The sequence below is a fragment of the Alosa pseudoharengus genome, unplaced genomic scaffold (genome assembly GCF_046254945.1).
Source record: "Alosa pseudoharengus isolate Yale_2024_CS ecotype anadromous, Long Island Sound unplaced genomic scaffold, YU_APseudo_1.1 YU_APseudo_1.1_scf_14, whole genome shotgun sequence".
Taxonomy (NCBI): Eukaryota; Metazoa; Chordata; class Actinopteri; order Clupeiformes; family Clupeidae; genus Alosa; species Alosa pseudoharengus.
The window spans coordinates 26,685,241-26,711,309 of NW_027468609.1; the positions used below are offsets into that span (position 1 = coordinate 26,685,241).

Here is a 26,069-nt window from a genome sequence, read left to right on the forward strand (position 1 = left end):
ATAAGGGTTAATTTACTCACAAACAATCGTTTTTAATCTAATTTTAGTCTAAGCTAATTTAAGGTCTGAACCATACTGACCCCGCCCTATTGTTTATACTGAAACCACACAATAGCCTACATATTGATTCTTAGGGTGAAATTTACCTTGTTACTTACATGTAACCTGCTCTACTCAGTTGGCTACTTTAAAGAAACTTGAATTTGTGTGTGTGACACTTCTGGTGACAGTCAATGGCTTCAAAGAACTACAATAATTATTCCAGGTTTCTAAATATTGCATTTAATTGTATTGTATTTGTGTTGGAGGGACTTTCATAAACTCCTTATGATCCATACAGACTCCTAACATCAATTTTAGATTATAATTCAAACCTCAATACCTTTTGTCTTGGATCCTTCGGATTTCATGGCTCTAGGCTTTTGTTATGGTTATTTTATTTTTAATAGAATATGAAAAATTAAACAAAATTGCCAAGAAATAAAACGTTCAACCTTAATGATGAAAGCAATAGATTGGTTGACTGAATACCCCTGCAAGGGACTTCCAACAAAATTTATTTCCATTATATACACAACATTATGTTTGGTTGCAATGGAATAAAGCATGATGTTAAAGGACAATCATCACATTCTGTAAGGCAGACTCTCACTTCCAGTTCAATGGTTCAGATATCAAAGTGCAAGTTCATCAGTATGGCTAAAACATATATCAAAAAACATTTAGGTGTTTGGGTGATTGTGTTTTGGTGAAAAGGTGTGTGTGTGTGTGTGTCAGTTTGTGAGTACATTTTAACTGACCCTTTACACGGCCCTTTTACACTTTGGACCAAAATAATAATGTGATCTCTGAATGAGAAACCTCATCCATTTTATTTAGCTCCATTCTGGAATTTTCCACAAGGAAACATTGGCTGCAGCATATTCAAAGACAGTAACCATTCCTGACAAAGGACTCTTCTTACACTTTTTTTTTTTTTTTTTATCAACAACTGCTTTTACATTCAAATATACAAAAAAGCTAGACAGTAACAACAGCAACACAAGGATATGAACAGCCTGACAAGAAAATGATGGCTTTCTGTGTCTGTTCCACAATACACAACACAGCTACGTTCTGTGAACCTCAATATGGCATCCTTGTACTGTGGATTTGTAACCTCTTAAAATGTGCTAATCTTAAAAGTTCAAGTGATAGGTGTAATCTTTTCTACACTAAATCGGACATTAGGATTCTTACAGGGAAAGAACTCATAGGACGATTTGCACCTTTATGGCACATTCAGTTTGTGTAACTCGTAAATTCAAGTCCCAAACCAAGACTAGTTGATTTGCTTATTGACCCTTGCTTAAAGTCTGAGATGGACTGTGATCGTTTGGGGTGCTGGGTACCACTGGCTCAGTGTGCACCTCAACATCAGAGACCCTGCCATCGGTAACTTTTCTCTTGGTCTTGTCTCCTGAGCCCTCGTGAGATAAAGTCTCTTGTATGGTCCCACCACTGCTTTCCAAGGTAGACGTAGCTGCCTTCAGTTCTCCATCCTCCTGTGGTTTTGCCGGTGTTGCAGTGGCTGCTTTTGGACAGGCTGCAGACTGTGCTAGGGCTTGGATGGCACTGGGGCCTTGCTGGTTATGGCTAACTCTCGCAGGCTCCGTTTTGCTGGGCGTTGATGTGCAAAGGGGAGAGCTCTCCTTTGATGCCTTGCTTGTCCCCCTAGGGTCAGCCAGGCTAGACGTAGCCCGTCGGCTTGGAGTGCCCTCGGTCACTGTGAGCACACACACACACACACACACACACACACACACACACACACACACACACACACACACACACACACACACACACACACACACACACACACACACCTGTCACATTGCTGCTATATGTCTTACTTTTGTAACTCTATTTGCAATGTTTTACAACATTCGAAATGGTTCTGTTGGAATTTCATTTTGAAAAATAATATACCATACTGAGAATGATTCTATAGAATTGTATAATGTACCTGAAGCTGCCCTTTCAGAGGCCTGCTTTGCTAATGACTGGGTGAATGGACATGGTAAAATCTTGGCTGGAGTGTAAGTATTCAGCGGAGCCTTCTTTGCTGGAACAGCTAAAGGAGCATGACAAGACCAGACAAGGACAAATTTTCAGCATTTGCAAAAGCAAATGATATTTCTATATCTGTATGACAAAACTACTTCAACTGTATATTTAAGCAACATGGCACAAGTGAGAGTGGGGTTGGTAAGGATATACCCATGGCTGTGGTTCAGAGGCCATGTGCAGCTGGTAATCACAGCTGTGGGTCCTATAGCCATTACCAACCCCACAATCACAAGTGCCAACGAGAACTTTTATACAACAGTTCTACTACCAACTAATTGAGTTTAAACACACCAATTTTTTTTTTTTTTTGTTCATTCATCTCACACCCTAAAAAATAGTTCCAAATTTAGTCTTGGCATCTCCTGTTGCCAAGAAACGCAGCATATTACTCGAGAATCCGAGTGGGGATGTCCTGGGATATCCCCACTCTGTAATGCCTCTTGTCCAATCAGATATTAATAAATAGTTCCTAACCTAATTGACCTAATTGTTGTATAATAAAGTATATTAGTATTGTGTGTTGTATACTGTATAAGATAGGCCTTTTCTGACAATGTTGGAGAACAGACTGTCACATGCTAGGTTGGGATTTTACCCAACAAACAGCAATAACTCTGGAAGCCATCTCATGCCCACCTCCGTTACAGGGATGTAGAAGCTCAAGTGTGCTAGGTCTGTACCTGGGGAGGAGGCCGAGATGTCCAAAAAGGAATCTTGAGCATTTGCAATTGACGCCAGGAAGTCGTCCACTTGCTTCCAGGAGAGTGAGTTATGAAGGGTCTCCAGTGGGCAGATCGAGGGAACCATGGAATACAGCTCAAACCCTAAGGGAGAGAAAAACCCAGGTTAGGTTCGTATGAACTGCCATGAGACTATAATCCATCTATGAGTATAACAGTCTATACAAATGAGTAGTGTGTTTTAAATGAAGTTGGGCGACATAGAAACATGATACTCCATTATCTGTGAGGATGGACAGAGAAACACTAAATCACCATCAAACCCGGGTTTGAGGTGGGGCAATGGTGACGGGTGAGTTACACAGAAATTACACCTCACTGGAAGCTTTATCTACTGCCACTGTTTCAGCCAAGAGGAGAGGAGGAGTAGAACTGGATTTCTACCTACCTGAGTAGAATTGTTACTTTGGATATCATTGTTATTGGATGAACAGGGTCCAAGCGGTATGATAGGGATTGCACCAAATCAAGAGTGAGATCAACTTATGAGGACTGATTTGAAAAGAGCAACACCGAAATAGCTCGTAGAGGACGTTTTGACAAGGCATGTTTAAAAAACGTTTTTAGATACGATTGCAATTGTTGAAAAACAGCATTGTACAGCTACAGTGGAGATGTGTGATCACTGTCCTACATCCTGTTTGGAAACTCCTTACCAAAGGAGTTAGCACCAAACGAAACGGCGGTAAAAAGCACCAAATTTCGGCGGTAACAAAAAATATCTAAAAAAAATTAACATGCCTCCTGTGACCGTTATACTGTACATTCAGAGAATTCTATTCTTGTATTTGTATTATGGAATAGATTCAGTCCACAAAACCTCAATGTAGACTTAGAGTCTGTGCTAAACACTGTTGCAGACTATTTCAAGCAAATAAATCAATGCTTAAAGAACCAATTGATCAAGATAAGACTTATGAGTCAGCAATATTTTCAGCAGTATTTAACCCTCTGTCCATCATCGAATAGCTGTACTAAATTAAAATGTCTCATACTTGCAACTAACCCCACTTGATCTCAGCAATGACTGTTCTATGCATAGTGCAGTAACTTTAGTATAGTATGTACTATGATGTACTAATGCTAGTAAGCCTCATAACTAGAGGCTTAGGCAAGAGAACCAAAAGTAACATGCAATTATTACAGTGGTGATGTAAAAAATAAATGTGGAAAAAATGTGTACAGTTAGGCTAGTTTTTAAGTGTCTAGACTTAAAGAGCCCACTCTAGCATTGTACAATAGCGCTGTAGGGATCTCTGCTTCAAAAAGCTTGTAAAAATAAGTATGATATTTTGGTAAATCTACTTTTTGAAGGAATCATATTCTAAGGCTTGGACCTGCCAGGTACCAATAACTTCACGTGCACCAGGTAGTAACAGGACTATTGGCAGAAGGTGGGAAACACTAAACATAAAGACTGACAACAACACTCCTTTTCAAGTCTAAACTTACACAATGCTAAAAGGCAGAGGACACTAGGACAGGGCTAGGGATACTGGCTGGCTAATTATGCCGATGGGAGTCACTTACAGTAAGCAATGCACCTTACCATAATTTTAAGGAATAGTTTGGTGCCCATAGCCTATCAAGTATGAAAGAATGGACAAAAACTTCCAATCTTAAAAAGTAAATACTAATTGAATTAACCTTAGAAAATCAAAATGTGATTCCAATATTTAATCTTGCTGTTTCTTATTTTCAGTAGGTAGTCACAAATGAATGTATAATGTCTATGCATCTCAAATGTCACTTCAATTAAAGTTCCAATACTTCCAAAGTTCCAATACCTGACTACAAGGGATATTTCCCAGTGCTACTTACTAAGTTGTGTGGAGGTGTAATATACATTACATGTAGGTAGGGATGTAACGGTAAGAAAATTTAACCTCACGGTTATAGTGACCAAAATGATCACGGTTTTCGGTATTATCACGGTATTTCTAAAAGTGTGTTCAATATGTTCAGAAAGCACTGATAGGCCTACACAAGCTGAAATAGTTTCAAAAAGTGTCCCGTTCACTTTTTTCTTAATGTTTAATTGGCTATGTGCTTATAGCTTAACTTACCCTACCATAACTTGGAGTTTGCTATTTCTGTTATTTGGATGCAATGAGTGAGACCAAAGTAAGCGTTCAAAATAAAACTTTAGGCTACTGTATTCTCCTGATAACGTGAGTGGAATGGATTAAATGTGGACGTGAACATAAAAAGAAGCAGAGTGGCTACATGATACAGTGCACATTTTGTGGTGAAAATGTTCCGCCTTTTAAAATCAGGTGTAGCCTAATCCGAATCGTAGTTAAAACCATCAATTAGACAACAGAATCAGTAGGGTACCAGTTTTGTTCCATTGTACCAGGCCTACTGTATGTCAAAAGCAGGCTCGGGTGAAGCTGGGAAAACGGTAATGAAAACGGTAATTATTATTATTAACGGTATTATTATATAATTAGATGAAAACTTTATTTTAATTTTAATTATTATCGTCAACATTTTTATCACGGTTTACCATTATATCGGTAATCGTTACATCCCTACATGTAGGTGGGCCAATGACCTACGGTGTTACAAAGCTACACGGTACACAAAGAGGAACAAAAGAGGAAAGAGGGGTACTGTGAGTAGGTCTAGGGCTGAAAACTGTGAGAGATAAAGGAAGCCAAACTCTACACAACAGAAGAGAAGGAGCCTGAGCCGAAAAGAAAACACCAAACAACATTCAGACGAGAGATCAAATGGGTAAATTCAACATAATTAACACTTACCACAGAACATACTGGGAAACACTTTTAGAAGACCCATTTAGAAAAGCAGATAAAAAAACAAAAGCAAAAAACAAAACAAAATAAAAATAGGATATTTTTAACAAATGGCTGAGCTAAAGACAGTATTTTCAGCATTTCACCAGAAGTTGTGAAGTTGATATGATTTTTTTTTCAATTCTTACAAACAAAAATAAAACCCATGGCAGTATAATATATATGAAATAACAATTTATATTAAAACAACATAGAATTACTCAGCTCACCTAGGCAGTAATCTGTTATTTCTTTCAAGACAGATTCCATATTTGAACAAACTGAATGCAAGGTTGCTAAACTTGGCTGGTTCAATAATCATTCACATTTGGATGGACCCCATCTGAACGTATACTCAGCACTGAGGCACAGATTTACCAGACAGCTGTTTGGACATCCTAACCTCCTGTGATCCGTGTGGGGTTGAAGCTTGGCTAAGCTGAGTAAGAGGAACACTCAAGAGGGCGGCACAAAGAACTGAGAGGCCGGCCAATGAGTGAGTTTGTTAAAAACACAGGCACCATCACAGAATGCTCTGGACTGGTGACAGGGAGTTAGAGGGTAGTAACTGAAAAAAGGGGGAGGGGGGGGGGGGGTCTTTTGCTTACTCAGAACCAAAACAAAAGAAAATGAGAGGGGGTACGGGGAGGAGAAAAAAACACAACAGAATTAAACAAAAGCAAACATACCATTGGTTGGGTGTCGCGCAAATGAGATAGAAAATCTTTTTACGGCAGAACCACGCGTGGCCTCTGAGAAAGAGAAAAACAGGGTCCTGAAAATGTACAACATCTAAAAGAAAGAAGGGAGTTAGATAAAAAGGGAGGGCAGAAAGTAAGAACTAAAGCGTTAGAACAGCATGCAGGTAGGAGGGGTGAGGAAAGGAGAGGAGAGTCGTTTTAGTAAGTTAGCTGGGGGGTCTGGCCAGCCAGAGCAACGTAGATGGCAGATAAACCCTTTTCCCGAAGGCAATGGTATCAGACACCATGTAGTAGGATGTACTCCATCCCAGTTGGAGACAAAAAAGAAAGAAAGGAGAGTGGACACACGTTAAGTGCTACCACAAGTCTCAAAGGGACACTGTCAAAAAAATAAGATTCCCCTCCAAACCACATCCAACCTCAAGCTAATGTCTCTAAGGTTCAACAGTTGCATGCCATAACCCGTCCTAAATTGTGACAGAACTGTCCTGCACTTTAGCATGACATGTAACTTCACAATCTTTACATATAAAACATACATAAAATCTATTTCTTGAAGATGAATATTCAAGGAATCCTGGATCAGAATATGACAAAAGATATACTGTTCTAATTATCCTCGAAGACCTTGAGTCTTGAGCTTTAAAAATTATATGGCAATATTTTTTATTAGGTATGATGAAATATTTTGCCAAACCACTGGTTTTGAAAAATGACTATGATATGAGTGTGTGGTGTTCTGTTGAATACATCTTGAACTACCACCACAACTATACAGTAAGAACCATACAAAGGTTTAATGTTTCAAGGTCATTTTTCTATTTTGATCAAAGCTAACTGCATGGTGACTGATTTGGCAAATCAAAGGATTGTAAATTGATTTGTAATGCCCATCATAGAGCCAGGGAAAATAATCAATGTCACTAGGTTTCATAAACACTAATATGATGGTATAATGTGTAATTCTTGACAAAATGCCCCTGTTTTGTTTTAATTTTTAATCAAGAATAGGGAGAATGCTTTATTTATAGATGTCACAACAATTGTGACAGGCACCTTAAAGCTGTTTAGTCACCTGCCTGTACCTTTCACTGTTGTGAGATACTGGCTAATAGTTTGCACCAAAACCAAAGCCACGTTACATCAAAAAAGGTTACAGTACTAAAGGGATCTTCCTGTCAGATTAAATACTGAAATCTGAACACAAAATTGTAGGGAGTAAAACTAGGTTCCTCAACGACGCCTGTAATGTTCAAAATGCCTAAAAGTATCTCTGGTAAAACCCTTAAAAAAGTTATGTATTGACTGATATAGTCTTGTGGACACCGCTGCTAGATACTTTTGACAAGGCTTTGCCTAAATGTATTCTTTCATCTTCTTTTCCCTGTTATCAAATCTATTTTTTTTTTGTGTCAAACCATCAAACCACTACCAGGGAGCCAAATGGCATGACCACATTTTTTGAGCACTATCTATTCAACTTTTTTTGTTCAAGATTTTCCAATGTCTCTTAAGATGTTCCTGGACTTTGCCCTGATGTTTAGAATCAGTCAATAGAATGGCTTAAAAACTATAAAAAGAACAAACAAACAAAAAAGTGAATGATGAGACAGACAGAATGATTTGTATTGGGAAAATGTTTGATGAGTTGAATCTGATTTGTTTGGTATATTTTTAATAAGGTGGTGAAATAAGTTATTCCACTGGATGTGTGTTTTTGGACATGGCCCTCCGTATGTTGTTAATGATGTAACAGTACAGATTTAACCTATAAGGGCCCATGGAGATGTGGGTGTCACAAACGAATTCAGTACCTTGAACATTTTCTTTAGAAGCCCCCCCACCCCCACCCCCTCTATTTCCCATAATTTTCATTTTAGAAAATACATCCATGGGCTCTTGTGGGTTAAGTGCTGGCTCTCCCCAAAATAACACAAAATGGATCAACCCCAGTGATCGTGATGATGATTATGCCCATGATGACCCATCACCAAAGACAACACCCAATTTGTTTTTGTTTGTTTTTTTCCCCCCATAGGAATGGAATTCCAGGATTCCTTTATTTAAAAAAAAGAAAAAGAAAAAGAAAGGATTTTGAAAAAAAAGTAAGGGGTAAGGGTTCATCTCATCACAAGATGTGTGTGCGAGTCTGCACATACCATCTAAGAAGCCAGAGGAGGTCAGCTTTTTACGGTGCGCGCGCGCATAATCTTGCAGGTTAGGAGCGCTGGAGGAGCCCCCGAGCACCATAGTGCTAAACAGGCCTGCACAATGCGACCCTGATGAGGGAGTTAGAAGAGATACACACAGCAAACAGTGTGTTTTTCCAAGGAGACACGCAACACGCATACACACACACACCACTGAATGCATGCATCATGCATTTCTAGATTCTTGCCACAAAAGGATAGCTGGTAGTGCAGCCTCAGAGTGTATGACAGTAATGTCACTATCAGATAATAAAACTAGCCTCTGCCAACATGACGTTAACATTAATATCCCATAATAAGGCTAGCCACTATCCCCTAAGAGTAGCCAATTGCAGCAACACTGCATGGTGACGGTGACCAGTTTACCACCATTATTAAGATGCATATTCAAGTTGAGCTTGTGTCAGGCTGCAAAAACATTACATTTTCCCAAAGGAATATGTGGAAAAATTGTAGCACCATCACCATCTTTGGAGACATAGCCTATTTTGTGGAAAGTAAATACTTTCTTTCCAGGCAGGCCATATAATCTGTACAAAGAATGCAGAGGTGGTCAAGACCCTCAGACGGTCATCAACCCTACCACCTTCAGAAATATAACAATGCATCTGAGGGTAGGTCACTACTACACTACTTTAGAAACACTCTTGCAACCTTAATATGATCCAACAAATATGTGTGGCATATTATGTTTGAGTGATTGTTTTACATTTGCAGTTTTTGTTCAGTAAGGGCACTGGCAATGTAACAAGTATAACAAGCTATATTACTGGAAATGTATTACTGTAGCAGTAAAACTCTAGAACACAATAGCAATAGACTGTATCTATGATTAAAAACAAAGACAAAATTAACAGATGATAATAAAATGAACCATCCTGTTTCCTGTATGTTAAATGTATAGCAACACAAAAATGTAACTTTTTATTTGTTTTTTTTTTAATTATGCTTGAGATAAGTTATTTAAACCACAATAGAGTGGACAGTTTCCAAAACTGCATTGAAACAGTCCTGTATCAATAATCACCAACATCAAAGGAGTCCGCACACTGTTAGTCATGTGGCAAAAATCTTGCATCTACAATGTGCTTTTTAAAAATCAGGCTAAGAAGGTTCATATCTTTAGTAGCTAGTGATTTGGTGCCACACAAGATCAAAGTCAAGAAAGCAGTGTGTGTGCAGAAAGATCAATGACGGTGCAAGAAGCAGAGTCGAGATCACAGGCATAAGACTAGAGTGGAGCAGACAGAGCAACACTGCTCTGTCATTGCCCTTAACAAAGAAGATGAAGCCACTGAATATTTTAAAAATTCCCAAACAAATCCTGCTTGTAGCAACTTTAACATGATATGTGTTCAACTGATCAAGTGATTATCACCTATTCATAGATGTTACCTAAAGAAGTCATCATCTCATTTGATGCATTGTACTACATTCTATTTATCAAACGGTAAGGATAAACACAAATAGATGCTGTGATAACCACACAGTGAATAGCTTACCTATGCCCGTGGTCAGTTTATGCTCGGAATGAAGCCTGCCTGGCCTAGCATGGCTGTTGTTCTCTGCCAACACCTGCCAAGGTAGAGACGAATAACACAAACATTACAAATGCTCCCAATAGTTAGAAACGATCACAAAACAAAAACAACACAACACAGATAAGAGCAAACAAAGACTTTTCTCTCTAAATGCACAGGGTGTTAGTAAGCAGCACGGAAACATGTCAGTGGCCAGGACAGCACACGGAAGGGACAGGATCTGAACAGAGAAGACAGGTCATGCAGACATCCCCAATGGCTACAGGAAGTCCATTCCATGTGAGGGTATGGGAAACCTTTGAGACGGGAGACAACCACAGCGAGTGAGGGAGGGATGCAGGGTGAGGCAGATGGCAACAGACATGGCAACCGTTTGCAGGTTAATGAGGTTCACAAAAAAAGAAGAAAATCCAAAACTCAAGACCACACAACTTGGAACCAAATTCATATTGCACCTCAAGAACAAACCATAGAAATATTAATACAATAATCATAATAAAATATAAAAAGAGGGGAGAGGGAAACCAAACGAGGGTATTCCTGTTCTCTTTTTTTCCAGATGAGTATTTCGTGCAAAAACAAACAAACAAAAAGAATTTCAAAACCTCAGACAAACTTGAAATGAGTAGCGCCCCCTACTGAGTAAATAGGTCTTGAGAGGACCTCCGGGTGGGGTCCTAATGCAGACGGACGAACGGGACGGGCGGGGGGTTCAAAGGTCATGAGTCACATGATGAAGACAGGACATTATGAGGACACCATGACCCCACTCTCACGTCTGACACAAGGAGCTTACCTGCGGACCAGGGGGGACACCTATCCACCAGGGCCTCAGATCCCCCCCGAACCCCTCCCGCTGTTTCAAAGAGGGTGAGGTAAAGAAGCCTTACTCCTCTTTCACATGGCAATAGAATAGTCTGGAAAACTGTGGTGCACAAAAATCTAACCCCCTTTGGAATAAGTTGCTTGTGCAAGTGAAAGTTTCGACTGAAGGACAATATGGTTGACAAAGGACTGTCAGTACTTGTGCCCAGTCTTGGCAGAAGTGCTGTGTGCAGATAAAACAAGGCATTAATGAAGCCAAATCAACAGCAAGCCAATTTTAAGGCCATCTACAGTATGACCATCTGTCAACCAATTCATCACTCAGCATGGACAAGCAGCTCTAATAAACATGAATTTGAGTATAGATTTTGCAAATGTGCACCATCCTCTCTATACAGCAAGTTAAAACCACTGTAATTATAGTTCACTGATAAAGACCCCGGCATATATGGTTATGGTATTTTGCAGACGCTATATATAATATATACGTAGAACATCGGTCATCAACCAATCAGATCAACAAGGTTGAGAAAAGAGGTTTACATTAATATTATAGTGCTTCAAACAGCCAACTAGTAAGTGCAAACTTTATCTGCTGAGGTGAGTGGTTCAGAAATGTAGTTTACCATTAGCCTACATTTCACCCGGTCAAAGCCATGACCCATGGGATAACAGGGTGTTTCAAAACGTAACGTGCTTAAGCAGAGATGGATTCAGGTTCCGAGGGGAGGCAAAGGGGCCAGGCAATTTTGGAAGGACAAGAGACATCCACCCAAGACACACGTTCCAAAGATCAGTACAAAGGGTTAAATCAATACCATCAGACTGACCGAAACTCAAGGAGGTTGGTGGTCTATAGCCTTAGATTGTTATTGTTATTGTTTTCCCACTTTGAAATTGTGCAAGTTGCAAAGGACATCTAACGTGTTTTCAGCAGATAAATGTAAAGAGTTACCTTCACCCAGAGTATGTTTGAAATCAATCTTATCCGGTCTAGATGCTGAGAATGTACTTCGCAGCCACTGAAGCTCAAAACATAGGACTTAATATATTTTTACTGATTGGGTATGCAAGTTAATTCATTATTCTGAAAATGCCGGAAAGCAAAAACGAGTTTTTATTTGTAAAATAGACCACAACTAAAATGGATCTGAAAATGATTTAGTCGAGACTGGTTTGGACAGTCTTCGGTGACAGAAAGCAGGGAAGGCTTAAGAGCTCTTAAAGGCTGTTTTATTAAAACTGATCCATGCTGTAAGAGTTACACTGTAAAACTGTAGTTGGGGGGGGGGGGGGGGGTTATGCAAAAGCAATTGAATCAAGTAGTTAATGGAATAAAGACCCTAAATTAGAAAAATGTTAAGATGTATAACTGTACCACGGTGTCATATGTTGGATTACCAGTACCATCATCACCAGAGGGAGTGGGCTATTGCCCTCAGGTCACCGTTTCAGAGCTACTGATACTGATAGTAACAGTATAGTATAGTATAATATACTAAAGTAATCCCCCAGAGCTATTGATATACTTAATGGCATTCCTCGCACTAACTTGCACATTTGCACACTGTAATAGGCATGAATGTTCATTTCCTAGTACATTGCACATTTAATATGAACTTCCATTCCCTGTACTAGCTCGATCCCATGACAATTGTTGAAAACATAAAATAGTGATTGCCTAGATGCCAAAAATAGCATAGCATGGCATATCTACACCAAACATAATATATGGCTTCAATGGACTCCAGCTTGCCCAACTCAATACTCAATAACACACAATTACATGTAATAACAGCATTTAACCAACAGGCATCTATGCATACCAATTATGTTCTGCACTCTGATGAAGGGGGGGGGGGGCATTCCAAAAAGTACCAAGGTCAGGCTTGAGAACAGCAAGAAAGACTACCTTCAGCTACTACACAGAATAACAAAATATACTACTATAAAGACTACAAAAGATGGAATAAGGTCAAACAAACAAATATTGATCAGGTTCCCTTGGTTGAAAACAACTGTCAATCTCATAGGCTAAGTTTTTATTTACCTTATAAAACTTAAAATATTAAAACCAAAAATGTTTTATGATCCAAAAAAGATAAGAGTGTATACAATGCAAGGTTGTTTAGGACCTAAAAGAGGTCTAAGTTTCTGAGAAACATGCACCATAAACAGTCTTGTAGTAAACATGCATGCAAAAAAGCAAAACATGGGTGTAAGAAAACCTAACCTAAAAACCTCTATACTTCTAAACTTCCTCGATCCTTCTACTCGCGATTAGGTAAGTGGAAAGCTGAGAAAACTGGGGTAAAAAATAACCTCTTTAAATTGATCTGCTGACATTTTTTTTTTTAGGTGTCCTTGTCGACTGCGGCCAATTTCTTGGGTGCGCATGAACAAAAGTAAGCGTTAGCGAGTTTATGTGTGAATAATGAATTAAAAAAATTGGTAGAAACCTGTTGCCATGAGCCAAAAATACTGGATGTGAAAGCCAGTGATTTAGGGGAGACAGGGGAGGAAGTTATTTGGTCCCCTGATCTGCGTCTTCGACGCCCAGTACCAACACCACAGGTGTAATGTGTCCAGGTACCATAGGAGTCAGGGCTAGACACACTCAGGGGGCTCTCTTCCTGGAGGTGAGAGAGGGGGCAAAAACAGCACAGTCATGCAACATTAAAAACAACAGTCGGGCTACACTACTCGTGTCTATCCAAACATTCACAAGGTCACTACAGCCCTACGGTGGGTGGGGTTTGGAACAGCAGAAAGGGGTCATACTTTGCCAGTGGTGGTCTTGTTAAAGTCTGGCTGCAATGGGGACTAAGACAAAAAAATAGAAGAAAACAACAAACAAAAACAAAGTGAAAAAAGAAAATGTATGCTCATTGTTAAAATTCAATTCACAAGTGTCATAATGCAGGTTGTGCAGAGACTATTCACACCTGTCCTGGATAGTCCATTATGTTGCATCAGCTAAGAAAAATAATTCAGGATAACAAGTTCAACTGTTTTCAGATCATGTTAATTGGAGCATGCACCGATTTTCTCCTGACAGCAGATTTTTAAAATTTTTTCTCCTTTACCATAACATCTTAACGACTAAGTGGCTCTGTTTGGTGATGAACACATGCAGGTCTAACTGACTCAGAGGCCACAGACTGGATTTTCAATATGCTCTAATGCTAAAACAATTCTCAATTCTCTAAATGCAAGCAGCCCTTGCCTACCTAACATCTTGGGGACATTTTGTACAGAAACTTCATCATTAATTTAAAACAAACATTCTACATTGGAATGTCTAATTCTTGTGCTCTAGTGGAGTCAAATTTTAGTGTTACAATGTTTTAATGCACATAATGACGCAATCATGAAGAGGTGTGGATAATCTCTTAGACACTGCACACTCCAATAATAAAGATCAATAGCCTAAAAATAAAACTAGGTTTTGAATTGAAAGCATATTTGGACTACATGGATCTTCTTTACAGACAAAAATAAAAAGTATAACTTCTGTTCCAGTTTTAATCAACTATTTTAGGATTTCCTTAATACAGCACATCTAGCACAACAGGCTACTGTAGATAATTCTCGTAAATCTGAAGAGGCAATATTAAAATGTTCGCAGACATACCATATGTGACATGAACATTTTTGATTTTAGTGAATTACTGACATGAGGTGAAAGTTAGAGATAGAATGTGGGTTTGGTAGATCGTCGTAATGGTATGAGGGGAACTGGTCTTACAACGAAGAACCCAAAATATTACGATTTTATAAGAAATCATGCATGAAATTCTGTCTCTTTGATTCAAAATTAAAAAGAAGATTCAGCACCTGCCATCATGCTGATGCTAGGTTAGAACTGCTAACACTTAACATGTGACTTCCTTAAACAAAGTGCACAAAATGCACAGTACAAAAAGAAACAGTATGATAGCAGGGCTGTATCACTGACAATAGAATTCACAGAAAGAGGAGGTTTTATGGTGCTGAAAACAGACAATTTATGTAGTCTAGGACTTTTAGGCTAAACAGCAAAACAAAAAGACGTCTGTGATGACAAACGCTAGTTACTAAAAATGTGGAAAGAAATTTCAACTTCTTCCAGCTTCAGTGCATATTCCACCCAGTGTCTCTTTGTCAACACCATAAAACCCAGCAAGAGCAGAAGGCAAAAAGCTCTACATCGATCTAAATTACCATACCATTATCACACCATGAAGGAATTCATAAATAATGGACCCGACATTCAATCAATGTCAAAATTGTCATTTCAGTCTTTTTTTTTGACCGATTTGGTTTAATTTGATTTTTGATTTTTTTTTTTTTTAAAAACCCATACACTAAAAATCTACACCCAGCATTAACTATTGCTAACTTTTGGTAAACCTGTACCATTTGATGTAGTCTTCATTGCATACTTGGACCAATAAGTCACTTGTGAGTTTCAGGGAAAACAACTCTTTCCGCTAGAAGCACCAGACAATCGTATAGGCAATTTCCGCCTGTAATGCTAAGTTCATTACTTTGTAAAAGAATGACTAATGTCTGGTGCTGAGCACTTACTTCCACCGAGCCAATCTTTTTGGACCGGGGCAAAGGAGACTTCCTGTGGATGTAGATGGGGTCTGAGACCATGGGTCGGAACATCATGAGGGCTCGGTCCGGTTCGTCACGTTTGACTGGGCCGGACTCCTCATCACTGTCGTTCTGGGACTTCTTCTTGGAACCCTCGTTCTGGTGAGATATGTCAAAATGGTTGTATAATTGCACCATCTACACAACAATCAGCTAGAAAAAAAGGGAAAATAAATTAACATGATCTCCCCTTTCAGTGAAAAAATGAGTCTGGGAATGACATTTTAGCCAAAACCAATGGCTTGGTTTGTGGAGCGTTATCTTGCAGTACATTGCGGTACCTTGACAGTTTCCCTTTTTGTAAGTCGCTTTGGATAAAAGCGTCAGCTAAAGACTATGTAAATGTAACGTGTCAACACAGGCCATGGTTCTCACCTCCCGTGATGCCGGTCTATAGCCAAACCCTGCAGGCAGATTCTTGTCCTCCTCGCAGCCCTTGGCTCCAGGGCTGAAGTGCAGCTCCACGTGAAACCGCTCCTCTGATGAAGGGTCCTGGGGAAATCACAACAATAAATAAATTAATTAAGATGGTAACTATTAGCCTGCGGTTAAAAAAAACAAAAAACAAAAAACAAAGATACTGGCTCTGGTAAAAGCACAGTGTGCCATAGATACCTTGTTAGGATCCTCATACAGCATGATGACTATCTGGGTCATGTAGTTGAGCTCACTGACGACCTTGAGGTACTCCATGGCCCGTTTCCACTGGTCGTCCTTGGCCTCCTGGACAATGGCCAAATACAGTGAGCAAAACCCCCCAGAATAAACAAATGCAACGAATGAAAATAAACAAACTGCTAAACAACCCATGATAAAATACACATTGACATGTATACTCTTAAGTGTCATACATCACAGAGTGCCCCGTAGCGAAGGATGGAGAGTAGGGAGTGCACGTGGCTCTCGCTGGTGAAGTACAGTCGGGTCCGCACATGACGCTCTGGTGACATCACTCCCCTGGAATACCTGCGAGGTGAGAGAGGCCACAAACGAGATTAACTCACCGACCCGAGCTCCGACTGCTTTCACATCTGGCGAAAGAGCTTAACCAGTCATGTTACAAAATGAATCAAGTGGGGCTGTCCCTGAAACTGGTCTCTATACATTTCTCTGGACAAGAGTATGAGCTAAATGCTTAAGTAATAAAAACTACAATAGGTGTGTTAGTCTGATGATAGCAATGTCTCTCTCTTACACCGGGTGAAGCTTGTTGACTGTGTCATCGTCTTGAGTCCTTTGGAGGTCAGAACGGATTTTGCGGACGAGCGGGGTGCAATAACCTTTGGCAATGTCAAGCTTTTCTGGTTGGACGATGCCATACTCCTAATGGAAAAGAACAAAGTTGTTTGTTGATAAATCAATAGCATAGAGTTGTGCGCTTTTCTCTAGTTCACTCATCCGTTGAAGACCAATCCCATTATTACTGCTTCACTGCTATGCGCTTCTACCCAGAACAGAGCTTGAGGAACATACAAAGAGAAAAATAACATTAGGTAATTTATATATTTCACTTATTCTACAACTAAAGTACACAAATTGGCCATGCCTGTGGTATGACTATGTCTGCTAGCGCTTTCGACAGGCGATAAATCTCCATGGTGTTGTCCAGTTTGAGAGAGCTGTTGTGCTGCACGTCATATTTGATGCAGTCGTAGATGTCGGGGATCTTGCTGATGTTGTAGCGGCCGTTCTTCATCTTGAAGTCCTTCTCCAGTTTGGACCAGCGCCGCAGCATCAGCTCCAGTGTCTCGCTGTGATACAGCTGGATGTCTCCTAGTTAGCGAGGGCGAGGGAGAAGAGAACAGGAGGAGTAATCAACACTAATTATATCAGCCTTAATTGTTAACTGTTTTTTTATTTGATTATGCTTTCTACAATGCACTTTGCAAAGCTTCCAAGTTTCTTTTAGAATATTATATTCAGAGAAAAGCCTGTTCACTAACATAATAAGACCTACATTTTTACTACTATCAGGCTGAAGGGAATGTTTGAAGGGTGCCTTAAATGGAATCCAATAATAATTGCACTGAGTAGAAGTAGTAATATTGTAATATTTACAAATGTATCGTACGGTTTCTGTTACCAGTAGCTATTGGGTCCTCCATTCTCTGTCTGATTTGCTGGGTGAGACTCTGGATGAGGGAGTAGACTTTATCACAGGTCTTCACTGGGTTTTTGATCAGCTGCATGGACTTCACCAAGGATGTACTGCCGGTTGGTGCAAGCTTATAGGAAATAACAAACAAAACACCGCTTTTGAAGCCAGACAGTACACAAAGAAAATGTGGGGTGGGGTAGGGTGGCCTAGTAATGGTTGATTTCTGAGCTGTCACAACAGAAGAGCTAGAACATCTTTAAAGGGCACTTTAACAAAAAAGGTTTATTCCATCATCTTTATAGGGCACTCACAGGGTAGAAACACAGGACAAAATGAGATCTCTTTTCTCCAAAGCATACTTTTATATTTGCTATGAAACCATCAAAAAATATAGTTTCTGACAGTGCAGACATATGATACAATAAATAAAAACTGTAGAAGTGGGAATTGCTTTTGTATAAAGAACAAGTGCTCCACTGCTGCAACAAAATACCCCTGCTATAGTGAAGAGGGAGACCTTAGCACTACAGAATAGACTTATTCACATTAAGAGATGAAGAGCCATCAAAAGAAAATCATTGGCTGCTCCCTGCCCTCCCTGGATGATATTTTAAATTCGGACTTTTCATACACTAATTGGAGTTGCACCTCTATTTTCCGTGTTTGCTCTGCTTACAATGACAATTCGTGTCTTTCTATTCTATTCTCTTCTATCAGCAGACCTTCTCGTAGTCCTCGGCGGTGAAGTCGCGGTCCTTCTGCAGGATCTCGTGGAGCCGGGCTTTGACACGCTGCTGGCAGCTGCTCAGAGAGTCACTGTCGCTGTCCAGCAGGCCGTTCATGTTGGCACTCTTCACCATCTGCACCAGGATGGGCGTCAGCTCGCCCTCCAACGCCAACAGACCCTGCAGCATTAGGAGAGAGGGAGTGAGAGAGAGAGAGAGAAAGAAAGAAAGAAAGAAAGAGAGAAAGAAAGAGGTGGTTTCACCAAGGAATAGTGTCCATTTCTAAAAAGCAGAGAAGGGGATAGAACCTACAAAGAAAAAAAAACCTAAAGGGCTGAAGCCAATCAACATACAACTTCAATTTCCCCAAGGGATCAATAAAGTATCTATCTATCTATCTATCTATCTATTAGTGCTGGGCGGTATACCGGTTCACACCGTATACCGGTGTATATTTTCGTTATGATATGAATTTTTAATATACCGCCATACCGGTGTATTTTATTACACAACGTTTGGAACGCTGCACAGCGCGTGTTTCAGACGGGACTTTTTTCACACGCACGCATGGTGCCATAGTGAGGGTAAACACAAAACACCTGAAGTTTTTCCCCTGAAGTATGACCCTTAAGGCTTAATTTATCCTTAGATAAGGGGTTTATTTAAGGGTGTTGCACAGAATACCTTTAATTGTTTCTTTAGTTAAGGAAAAACGTTAAGAGATACTGCGAAAGGGATTTACCGTCACGAAAATTCTATTGAGATTGTTCAACAGCAACTAGCTGGCTAGTAGGTGATGTCGTTAGTTAGCAACCCACCAAACACAGTGAAGTTTAATGAGCTTATCATTCATCTCACCTTAAGAATATTCGCTGAAATTATCCAGGTAGCAAGTAAAGTATGTTATAAACATGCACTGAGCAATACAAGCTGGCTAGTTAGAAATGATCCTGACTGTCATATGTGCACCAAAACGAACTTTTTTGTTAATGTTTTGCCTAGCGAACCGAACCGAAGCTCATGGCAGGCTAACATGACATCCACATTCACATGAAGTTAACGTTAGCCTACCACTAACGTCATGTAAACCACACAATAACAATAAGGCATGTTTCTGATAGGCCTATTTGACAGAGTAAGCATATTAGCAGAGAGGTTTCATTTTAAATTGTATAATTTTCAAAAAAGTATAGGCTACAAGATGTTTGTGAAATTTGCACAGTACAGTTATGTATTTTGACTGCAATTGTCTTTGCATTCTGATTAGATTCTTCATTAGAATCATGAGTGGCTTTTTGTAAACAGCATCATTTTCTGGGGCCATGCAAAACTGCATTACCACTAGTGTGGAGTTATTCTACATCATGACAGTAAAATAGACCATCCTTAGTCAATGTACTGCAGCAATTCCTCCCTCAACCTGTAGAAAATGCTGTGAACATCTGATTATGCATGGAAAAAAAATACCGTCATATACCGTGAAACCGTAAGAATTTAGAAAAATACCGTGATATACATTTTTGGTCATACCGCCCAGCACTACTATCTATCTATCTATCTATCTACAGTACACTATTCACAAAAAGTCAGGGATATTCAGCTTTTGAGTGAAATTTCAGGATGAACCTAAAATCCACTATAACCTTTACAGGTGAACTTAATGTGACCACCTTTAAACTTTTGAATGCGCATGTCCAACAGTATAATGTTTCAGTACTTTCTGAACTGAAACATTAAAGTTCACCCGAAAGCCAGATATCCCTAACTTTGTGTGAGTAGTGTACAGTATACTCTAGCCTTAGGTAAGCAACATCTGGCCTTAGGTAAGCCTGCTGCCTAAATTAACATACATTGTTGTTTCATAATGGAATTTTGACAGAACCTGTCTGTCCTAAGCACTGCTGTTTGATTTGTCGCTCTGCATACTGACCTTAGCGAAGGCTGCAGCAGTCATCTGTACCCGCCCCTCGTCGGAGGCGTAGATCTTCAGGTCGTGCCTGTAGGTGCTGTGTAGGCGCAACAGCCCGCAGCCAGGGAAGCCCGCATAGTCACCTGGCCAAAAACAGGACACAGCCCGCCTCAGTCACCAGAGCAGAACAACCCGTATATGGCAGTGTGACGATGTAATCAACACTGAGGTCAATTCATCTATAGTTACATTTTGAATCAGTACCCCCATTTGAGGTCATGGTTTTTTTTTTTCTAAAGGGGTCTAAATGAAGGGGAAATGTCTGAGTTAATCTTTAGTTAAACAGTTATGAACTTTTCATTCTGCTGTGAACGCTCCATGAGTCTGTATTTCTAACTCTATGCATTGTGCATCACATGTCTTTTAGCTCAGTCACTTTAAACTGTGTGGGTGTGGGTATGGGTATGGGTATGGGTGTGTGTGTGTGTGTGTGTGTGTATATATATATATATATATATATATATATATGTGTATGTGTGTGTGTAGGACTCACCTTGCCCTCCGGGGTACATGCACCTGAAGGCCCTACCCAGCTCCTCAGCCTGAACCCTGCCGGCTGGGGTTAGCTCACCCCCCCACTTCAGCACCAGCAGCAGGGAGGGGTCATCTCTCTTCACATCTGTAAACAAACACACACACACACAGCTGAAGTTGGCGTTTCTAGACTGTTATCATGTCATACATGAAGCAAACACAAAGAGGCCAGAGCTACGGTGTGGTTTCAAGCACAACACACTGTGCTGTTTGTTTGTGTTTGTGACTTTGTGATCCATGTGTTTACATTTGAAGATACAGACAAAAAGAACTACAACAACGAGAACAATAAATATTTTGACGCATGAAATGTTTTTCATACCTTCTTCTTCACTGGAAGTTTTTGGACGGCCATGCGGGAGATATGTCAACTGGACTTTTCGGTTGATTCCAGAGAAATGTCCATACCTGGAGGACAGCAAATTGAACAATACTGACTCTGAGATGTAAATCAGTGATCAACACCTGAAACTGAAAATAGCATTCTACATACATTTCGAGGACTGTTTTGAGTTGCTCCAGTTTTGCTTTGCTCTCTTCAATCTCAGAGTCATTGTTTTGTCCTAGTTCAACCAATAGCTGCCGGGCAATGTCCAATACTTCCTGTCATTACACAGAAAAGAGCAACAAGTGAATAGACATGTCATCAATAAACCGATGTTGTCTTATTAACTCTTGTGCTTTACCGTTTGTTGTCCTACCTGTAGCTGCTTTGGCTTTTTTAATTTTAGCTTGCCACTTTTATATCCTTCACATTTTTCAAAGAGGTCAAAAAATCTGCAAGACACACAAACATACACCAGAGCACAATAAAACAAAATGAATGAGGCTGGGCTGCTACTGTTCAGACTTTAACTAAGACACAAATCTCTGGCGATGACTGTCAAAATTGGAGCTGGAAACATATCTCATTACGATGATGAGAACACATTTGCATTTCAATGCTCCTAGCTTCACCTGCTATACAGTATTTCCTCCTTATAAATTCATTACATTAAGCCACAATAACATTTAGTAGAAAAAAAAATGGAGTACCTTTGATGTCTGACCTCCATTTTCATTTTTTGTTTGGGAGTTCTATCGCCATGGCGAATCACGGCAATGACACACCTAAGCTCCATCCTGAAAAAAAAACAAATGTAAGCCATCACATAAAAATTATACATTCAAACAAAATCTGGTGTGATCCACATGGACATCCAGAGGGTATATAATACACACATAGTTCCTGAGGTTGTGGGGACGATAGGTATATCTTCAGCTTCCAGCGGTATGGACCAGGGGATCTGAAACTGGGGAGCCAGCTCTCGCATGACGATGTTCCTGAAGAAAGAAAAGAAGACATCAGGTCCTGCCAGCTACACTGGTTTGAACATTTAAAATTGAACACAATTTCAAAGTCATATCATCCGCACAGCTCCACATTCTTTATTACATATTTACATTACATAATACATTTATGACACTGCAAATACATGCAACCTAGCATCTATGGACATAATCCATGGTTGATAATACATAATGTACAAGTGGAAATACAGACCCCAGAATTTTTGCACAGTCATCGTAGTACTTCATGGAATTCTTCACAAAGCTGAAGCCGTTCACGTCACAGACGTATGACTGTCCGTTGGCACGCAGCAGATCAAAGCCACACACAGTTTGCTGTCAGGTGCAGAGAGGTGGAAAGGTTGAGCCGTGTCAAGTCACATATTCCACACTGTCCAGGGAAAGGGGCAGCTCTGGTCATAAAGGCCTCTAGGGCTTCCTACTGACAGGTATGTTGACTATTGTGGTCATACCCAACAACAAATGGTGATGAGGTCCTGAATCAGCTGAGGTCCAGAGCAGAATGGAGTGATTTTGATTTGAGTCTTTTACACTCTCTAAGCGCTTTCAGACATACGTGTAAGACCGGAGGTTCGGCGGATGTTAAACGGTGGGGCCGTATATCTGAACGACATAAACGGTCATATGGAAGTCAAAACTTAGCCGGCTGTTCTACTACTCCCCCCCCTAGTATTTCCTCCGGACATTATGTAAATGTGCTGTGTCTGAACGAAGCGGTTAAGATTCACACCTAGTGAAATCATGAAAAAAAAACCCACTTCACTGTTATGTTAGTATTTTGTTTGTTGCTTAAAAACGTTGTATATGATGGCCTTGAAAATGTGTTTATTCGACGCACACATACAAATACTGTAGGTCACTTTCAAGTGCGCACTTACGTGACTACTTCAAGTATTAGCCTACGCACAATAGATTTTTCTTCTTTAGCCTACATAATGCATAGGCCCACACTTTGTAAACAAACAGCCGCTGTGACAGCAGCCGCATAAATTCTGCGTCATATCTCGCCTCTTGTGAACTCTACAAGCACCCACCCCTCACTCGACAGCCACACACGGCGATTCTGTAATGTGCGTGTATGTCGTTCACACATAGGTCCACAGGTTAGCATCATATCTGAATCATCCGAAGGGTAGGACCTCCGTTTGACAAACCTCCGCATATACTCCGGAGGTTATATCTGAAAGCGCTTTCTGATGTATGTGGAATCAGATACTAATTTAGTCTGTTTCCACATAAAATGAAGGTACTGGTCTGAGGTCTGAGCTGTTTTTCTATATTCATGTCCAAAATATCAAAGGCTAAATGTAGATATTCCCCATGGAGACAACGTCCACTCTGTCTTTCTGTTCAGTTCAGTATCTGTATGTCAAGTGACAGCCATGCAACAAGGACACACATAAAAGTGTTTGGTCCCCTTTTTACGGACCCACCTTGAAGGCGAGACAGACTTTCCAGGCGATGAGTTTCTCTCTGGCGTTCAGGATGACTGGGTACCGGACCTCTTTGCCCTCGCTGTCCCGCTCCACCTTTCCGTCCAGCGCTGGCGATTTGCGGGCCTCCGCATGGGCATAGTCTGGCCCCACCGTGTACACCTGGAGCCAGTGAATAGGGGTAGCATGTTGGTATCATGGTAGCATGGGTTTGTTGCAGGGGGGCAGGATTTGTAAGGTTAGCTTCAGCCATTTAGCATAACAGCTGGTTGCCACCATCTTTACAAACAGGGTCCAACATGTGCTCACTTCCTCTCACATTTTCACAAACAAGCCAATCAGGTGCCACATTACTGATGGCCACCAATTATGTCGCCCATGTTGTCATGCAATTTCCTGCAGATCCACATGGGCCTTAATCCACATAACTATTCATTAATGATGTCATCCATATGGATTGGCTGATGTAGTATGGGCTCTGCAGCCTAATGTAGTATGGGCTCTGCAGCTGAATATAGTATGGGCTCTGCAGCCTAATGTAGAATGGGCTCTGCAGCCTAATGTAGTATGGGCTCTGCAGCTGAATATAGTATGGGCTCTGCAGCCTAATGTAGAATGGGCTCTGCAGCCTAATGTAGTATGGGCTCTGCAGCCGAATGTAGAATGGGCTCTGCAGCCGAATGTAGAATGGGCTCTGCAGCCGAATGTAGAATGGGCATTGCAGCCACTTGCACCTGAGCTCCCTCCGGACCATTTTTAAAGATTACATTAAAATGAATCGGTATGTCCTCACTCTCTCCAGTTATACCTCCATGGTTTGTAGCAAGAGAGGTGAGTATGATATGTAACTAACAATGCACAGTAAGCAATGAAAAAACAAAAATTACGATAGTATGTGTCGCTTTTGTGTATATAGCTGAACAACTGTACACTCAGAGACAAAATACACGTCTTTCCTTCACCATAAGTTGTTCTAGACAAAGACCAGCATCTGCCCTATAAACAAAACAAAATGTAAATGAGCATGCAAATGACTTCAGGAAAATAAAGCACCCTGCTGAGGTTTGACATCCGACTACAGTCACAGCGTCGGGATCGTGCCCCAGCAGTGTTCTAGCTTCTATAATTGGATTCCAAAGTCACAGAGACAGCAATCTACTTGGCTGGCAATCCAGGCTGGGTCGTTGACCCTCTGTCCCTCACAGAGATGGAAGGAGAGACAAAGAGGAAAATGGGTGGAGTACCTTCACATCAGTGCCGTCCGTTGGCATGAACTCCTCGTAGATGTAGGACCCGGTTTTCCTCACGTTGCTCTCAGGAGAGTAAACGCTGCTTCTGCTGCCAATCTACAGCAAAAACAACAAAGAGACTAAAGAAGATCGGCCTCATTGATCCTCAAAGTGAGGGATTTCTACACATATACTTGTGGCAGCTGATATACATTAGAAAAGCCTAATGTAAATACGCCTTGTGGGATAATGTCCAATATCCTTGCCTATAAGTGGAAAAAAAACTGCTAATTATTAAATTCATTCATATTTGGGCACACTTTGGTTGATGCACATGCTGGTAATGATAGCAACCTTATGAGTGAACTCATATCCTTCATGCGATCACTGCAACCATTATATAGGATGTTCTCTACAGATTTATGCACATCATGACAAATTTGAATCTGACATTTTAATTTTGGTGTCTTATTTTTCCACTTACGTTCAAATATCGGATTTTGAAGAGAGGTGTAAACAAAACACCACACTGACCTTCCGGAATAGTCTTTGGCTGCCACCCCCTGCTGACGTGGGGTAATAGATATAGACGTTGTGGTCCTCGGCGCTAACTGGCTTCTCCACAAACGGCTTTTGAAACACCTCTCCGTTCACTTCCACATGGTCCTCTCCCTCCACCAAGTTACACTCTACAAACACAGACAGACATATACACACACACACACATCAGAACTGCATTTAAATATTTAGGGAAATGCAGTCTTTCGCAATGAGTAGCTCTTTCGTTGTAAAGTATTTAGTGATTCCTCAGATTGCAGTTGAATAGTCTGAAGCACTAATCATGCTTCATTATATGAAGGTTGTTTCACATAATTTTGTGGTGTAGTTGTCTATTCCCAATATGTGCAAATAAAAAAAAAAATACAATACAAAAATCTCCACATTCCTCAACCGTTTCTATCATTCTCAGAAGGGCTCCCCCCCCCCCCCCCCCGTGGTGAGCCAGCTGCCATAAAGCCCAGGCTGGGTACCGATCCATGACCGTCTCCTCGTCACTGCCAAGCCCCACACGAGAGACACCAGGCTCATCACAAGCACACTATCAAACCGGCTGGCAGCGACACCAGCGGTAAGCAGAGGAGCTTACATAAGCCTCATAAACCTCC

The 26,069-nt window shown here is 40.5% G+C and overlaps 1 protein-coding gene across 17 annotated transcripts in view; it reads right to left on the reverse strand.

Moving 5' to 3' along the window:
* Nucleotides 1-502: 502 nt before the first annotated feature.
* ppip5k2 (diphosphoinositol pentakisphosphate kinase 2) overlaps nt 503-26,069 on the reverse strand; it is a 41,024-nt gene continuing 15,457 nt past the window's right edge. For 4 of the 17 annotated variants that reach the window (XM_076284401.1, XM_076284400.1, XM_076284397.1 and 1 more), the window contains 27 exons: nt 25,438-25,592; nt 24,919-25,020; nt 23,675-23,836; nt 22,435-22,556; nt 22,113-22,214; nt 21,927-22,013; nt 21,593-21,668; nt 21,385-21,494; nt 21,214-21,299; nt 20,851-20,976; nt 20,319-20,440; nt 18,386-18,568; nt 17,637-17,790; nt 17,112-17,338; nt 16,761-16,888; nt 16,417-16,531; nt 16,181-16,288; nt 15,941-16,057; nt 15,494-15,664; nt 13,706-13,747; nt 13,384-13,557; nt 10,061-10,133; nt 8,508-8,627; nt 6,337-6,399; nt 2,790-2,933; nt 2,006-2,113; nt 503-1,765 (listed from right to left, as the gene is read on the reverse strand). In XM_076284401.1, the coding sequence (XP_076140516.1) occupies nt 1,335-1,765; nt 2,006-2,113; nt 2,790-2,933; nt 6,337-6,399; nt 8,508-8,627; nt 10,061-10,133; nt 13,384-13,557; nt 13,706-13,747; nt 15,494-15,664; nt 15,941-16,057; nt 16,181-16,288; nt 16,417-16,531; nt 16,761-16,888; nt 17,112-17,338; nt 17,637-17,790; nt 18,386-18,568; nt 20,319-20,440; nt 20,851-20,976; nt 21,214-21,299; nt 21,385-21,494; nt 21,593-21,668; nt 21,927-22,013; nt 22,113-22,214; nt 22,435-22,556; nt 23,675-23,836; nt 24,919-25,020; nt 25,438-25,592 (3,608 nt within the window). In that variant the 3' untranslated portion in view covers nt 503-1,334. The remainder of the gene's footprint in view (nt 1,766-2,005; nt 2,114-2,789; nt 2,934-6,336; nt 6,400-8,507; nt 8,628-10,060; nt 10,134-13,383; nt 13,558-13,705; nt 13,748-15,493; nt 15,665-15,940; nt 16,058-16,180; nt 16,289-16,416; nt 16,532-16,760; nt 16,889-17,111; nt 17,339-17,636; nt 17,791-18,385; nt 18,569-20,318; nt 20,441-20,850; nt 20,977-21,213; nt 21,300-21,384; nt 21,495-21,592; nt 21,669-21,926; nt 22,014-22,112; nt 22,215-22,434; nt 22,557-23,674; nt 23,837-24,918; nt 25,021-25,437; nt 25,593-26,069) is intronic. The other 13 variants (XM_076284408.1, XM_076284398.1, XM_076284411.1 and 10 more) reach the window with 11 other exon arrangements.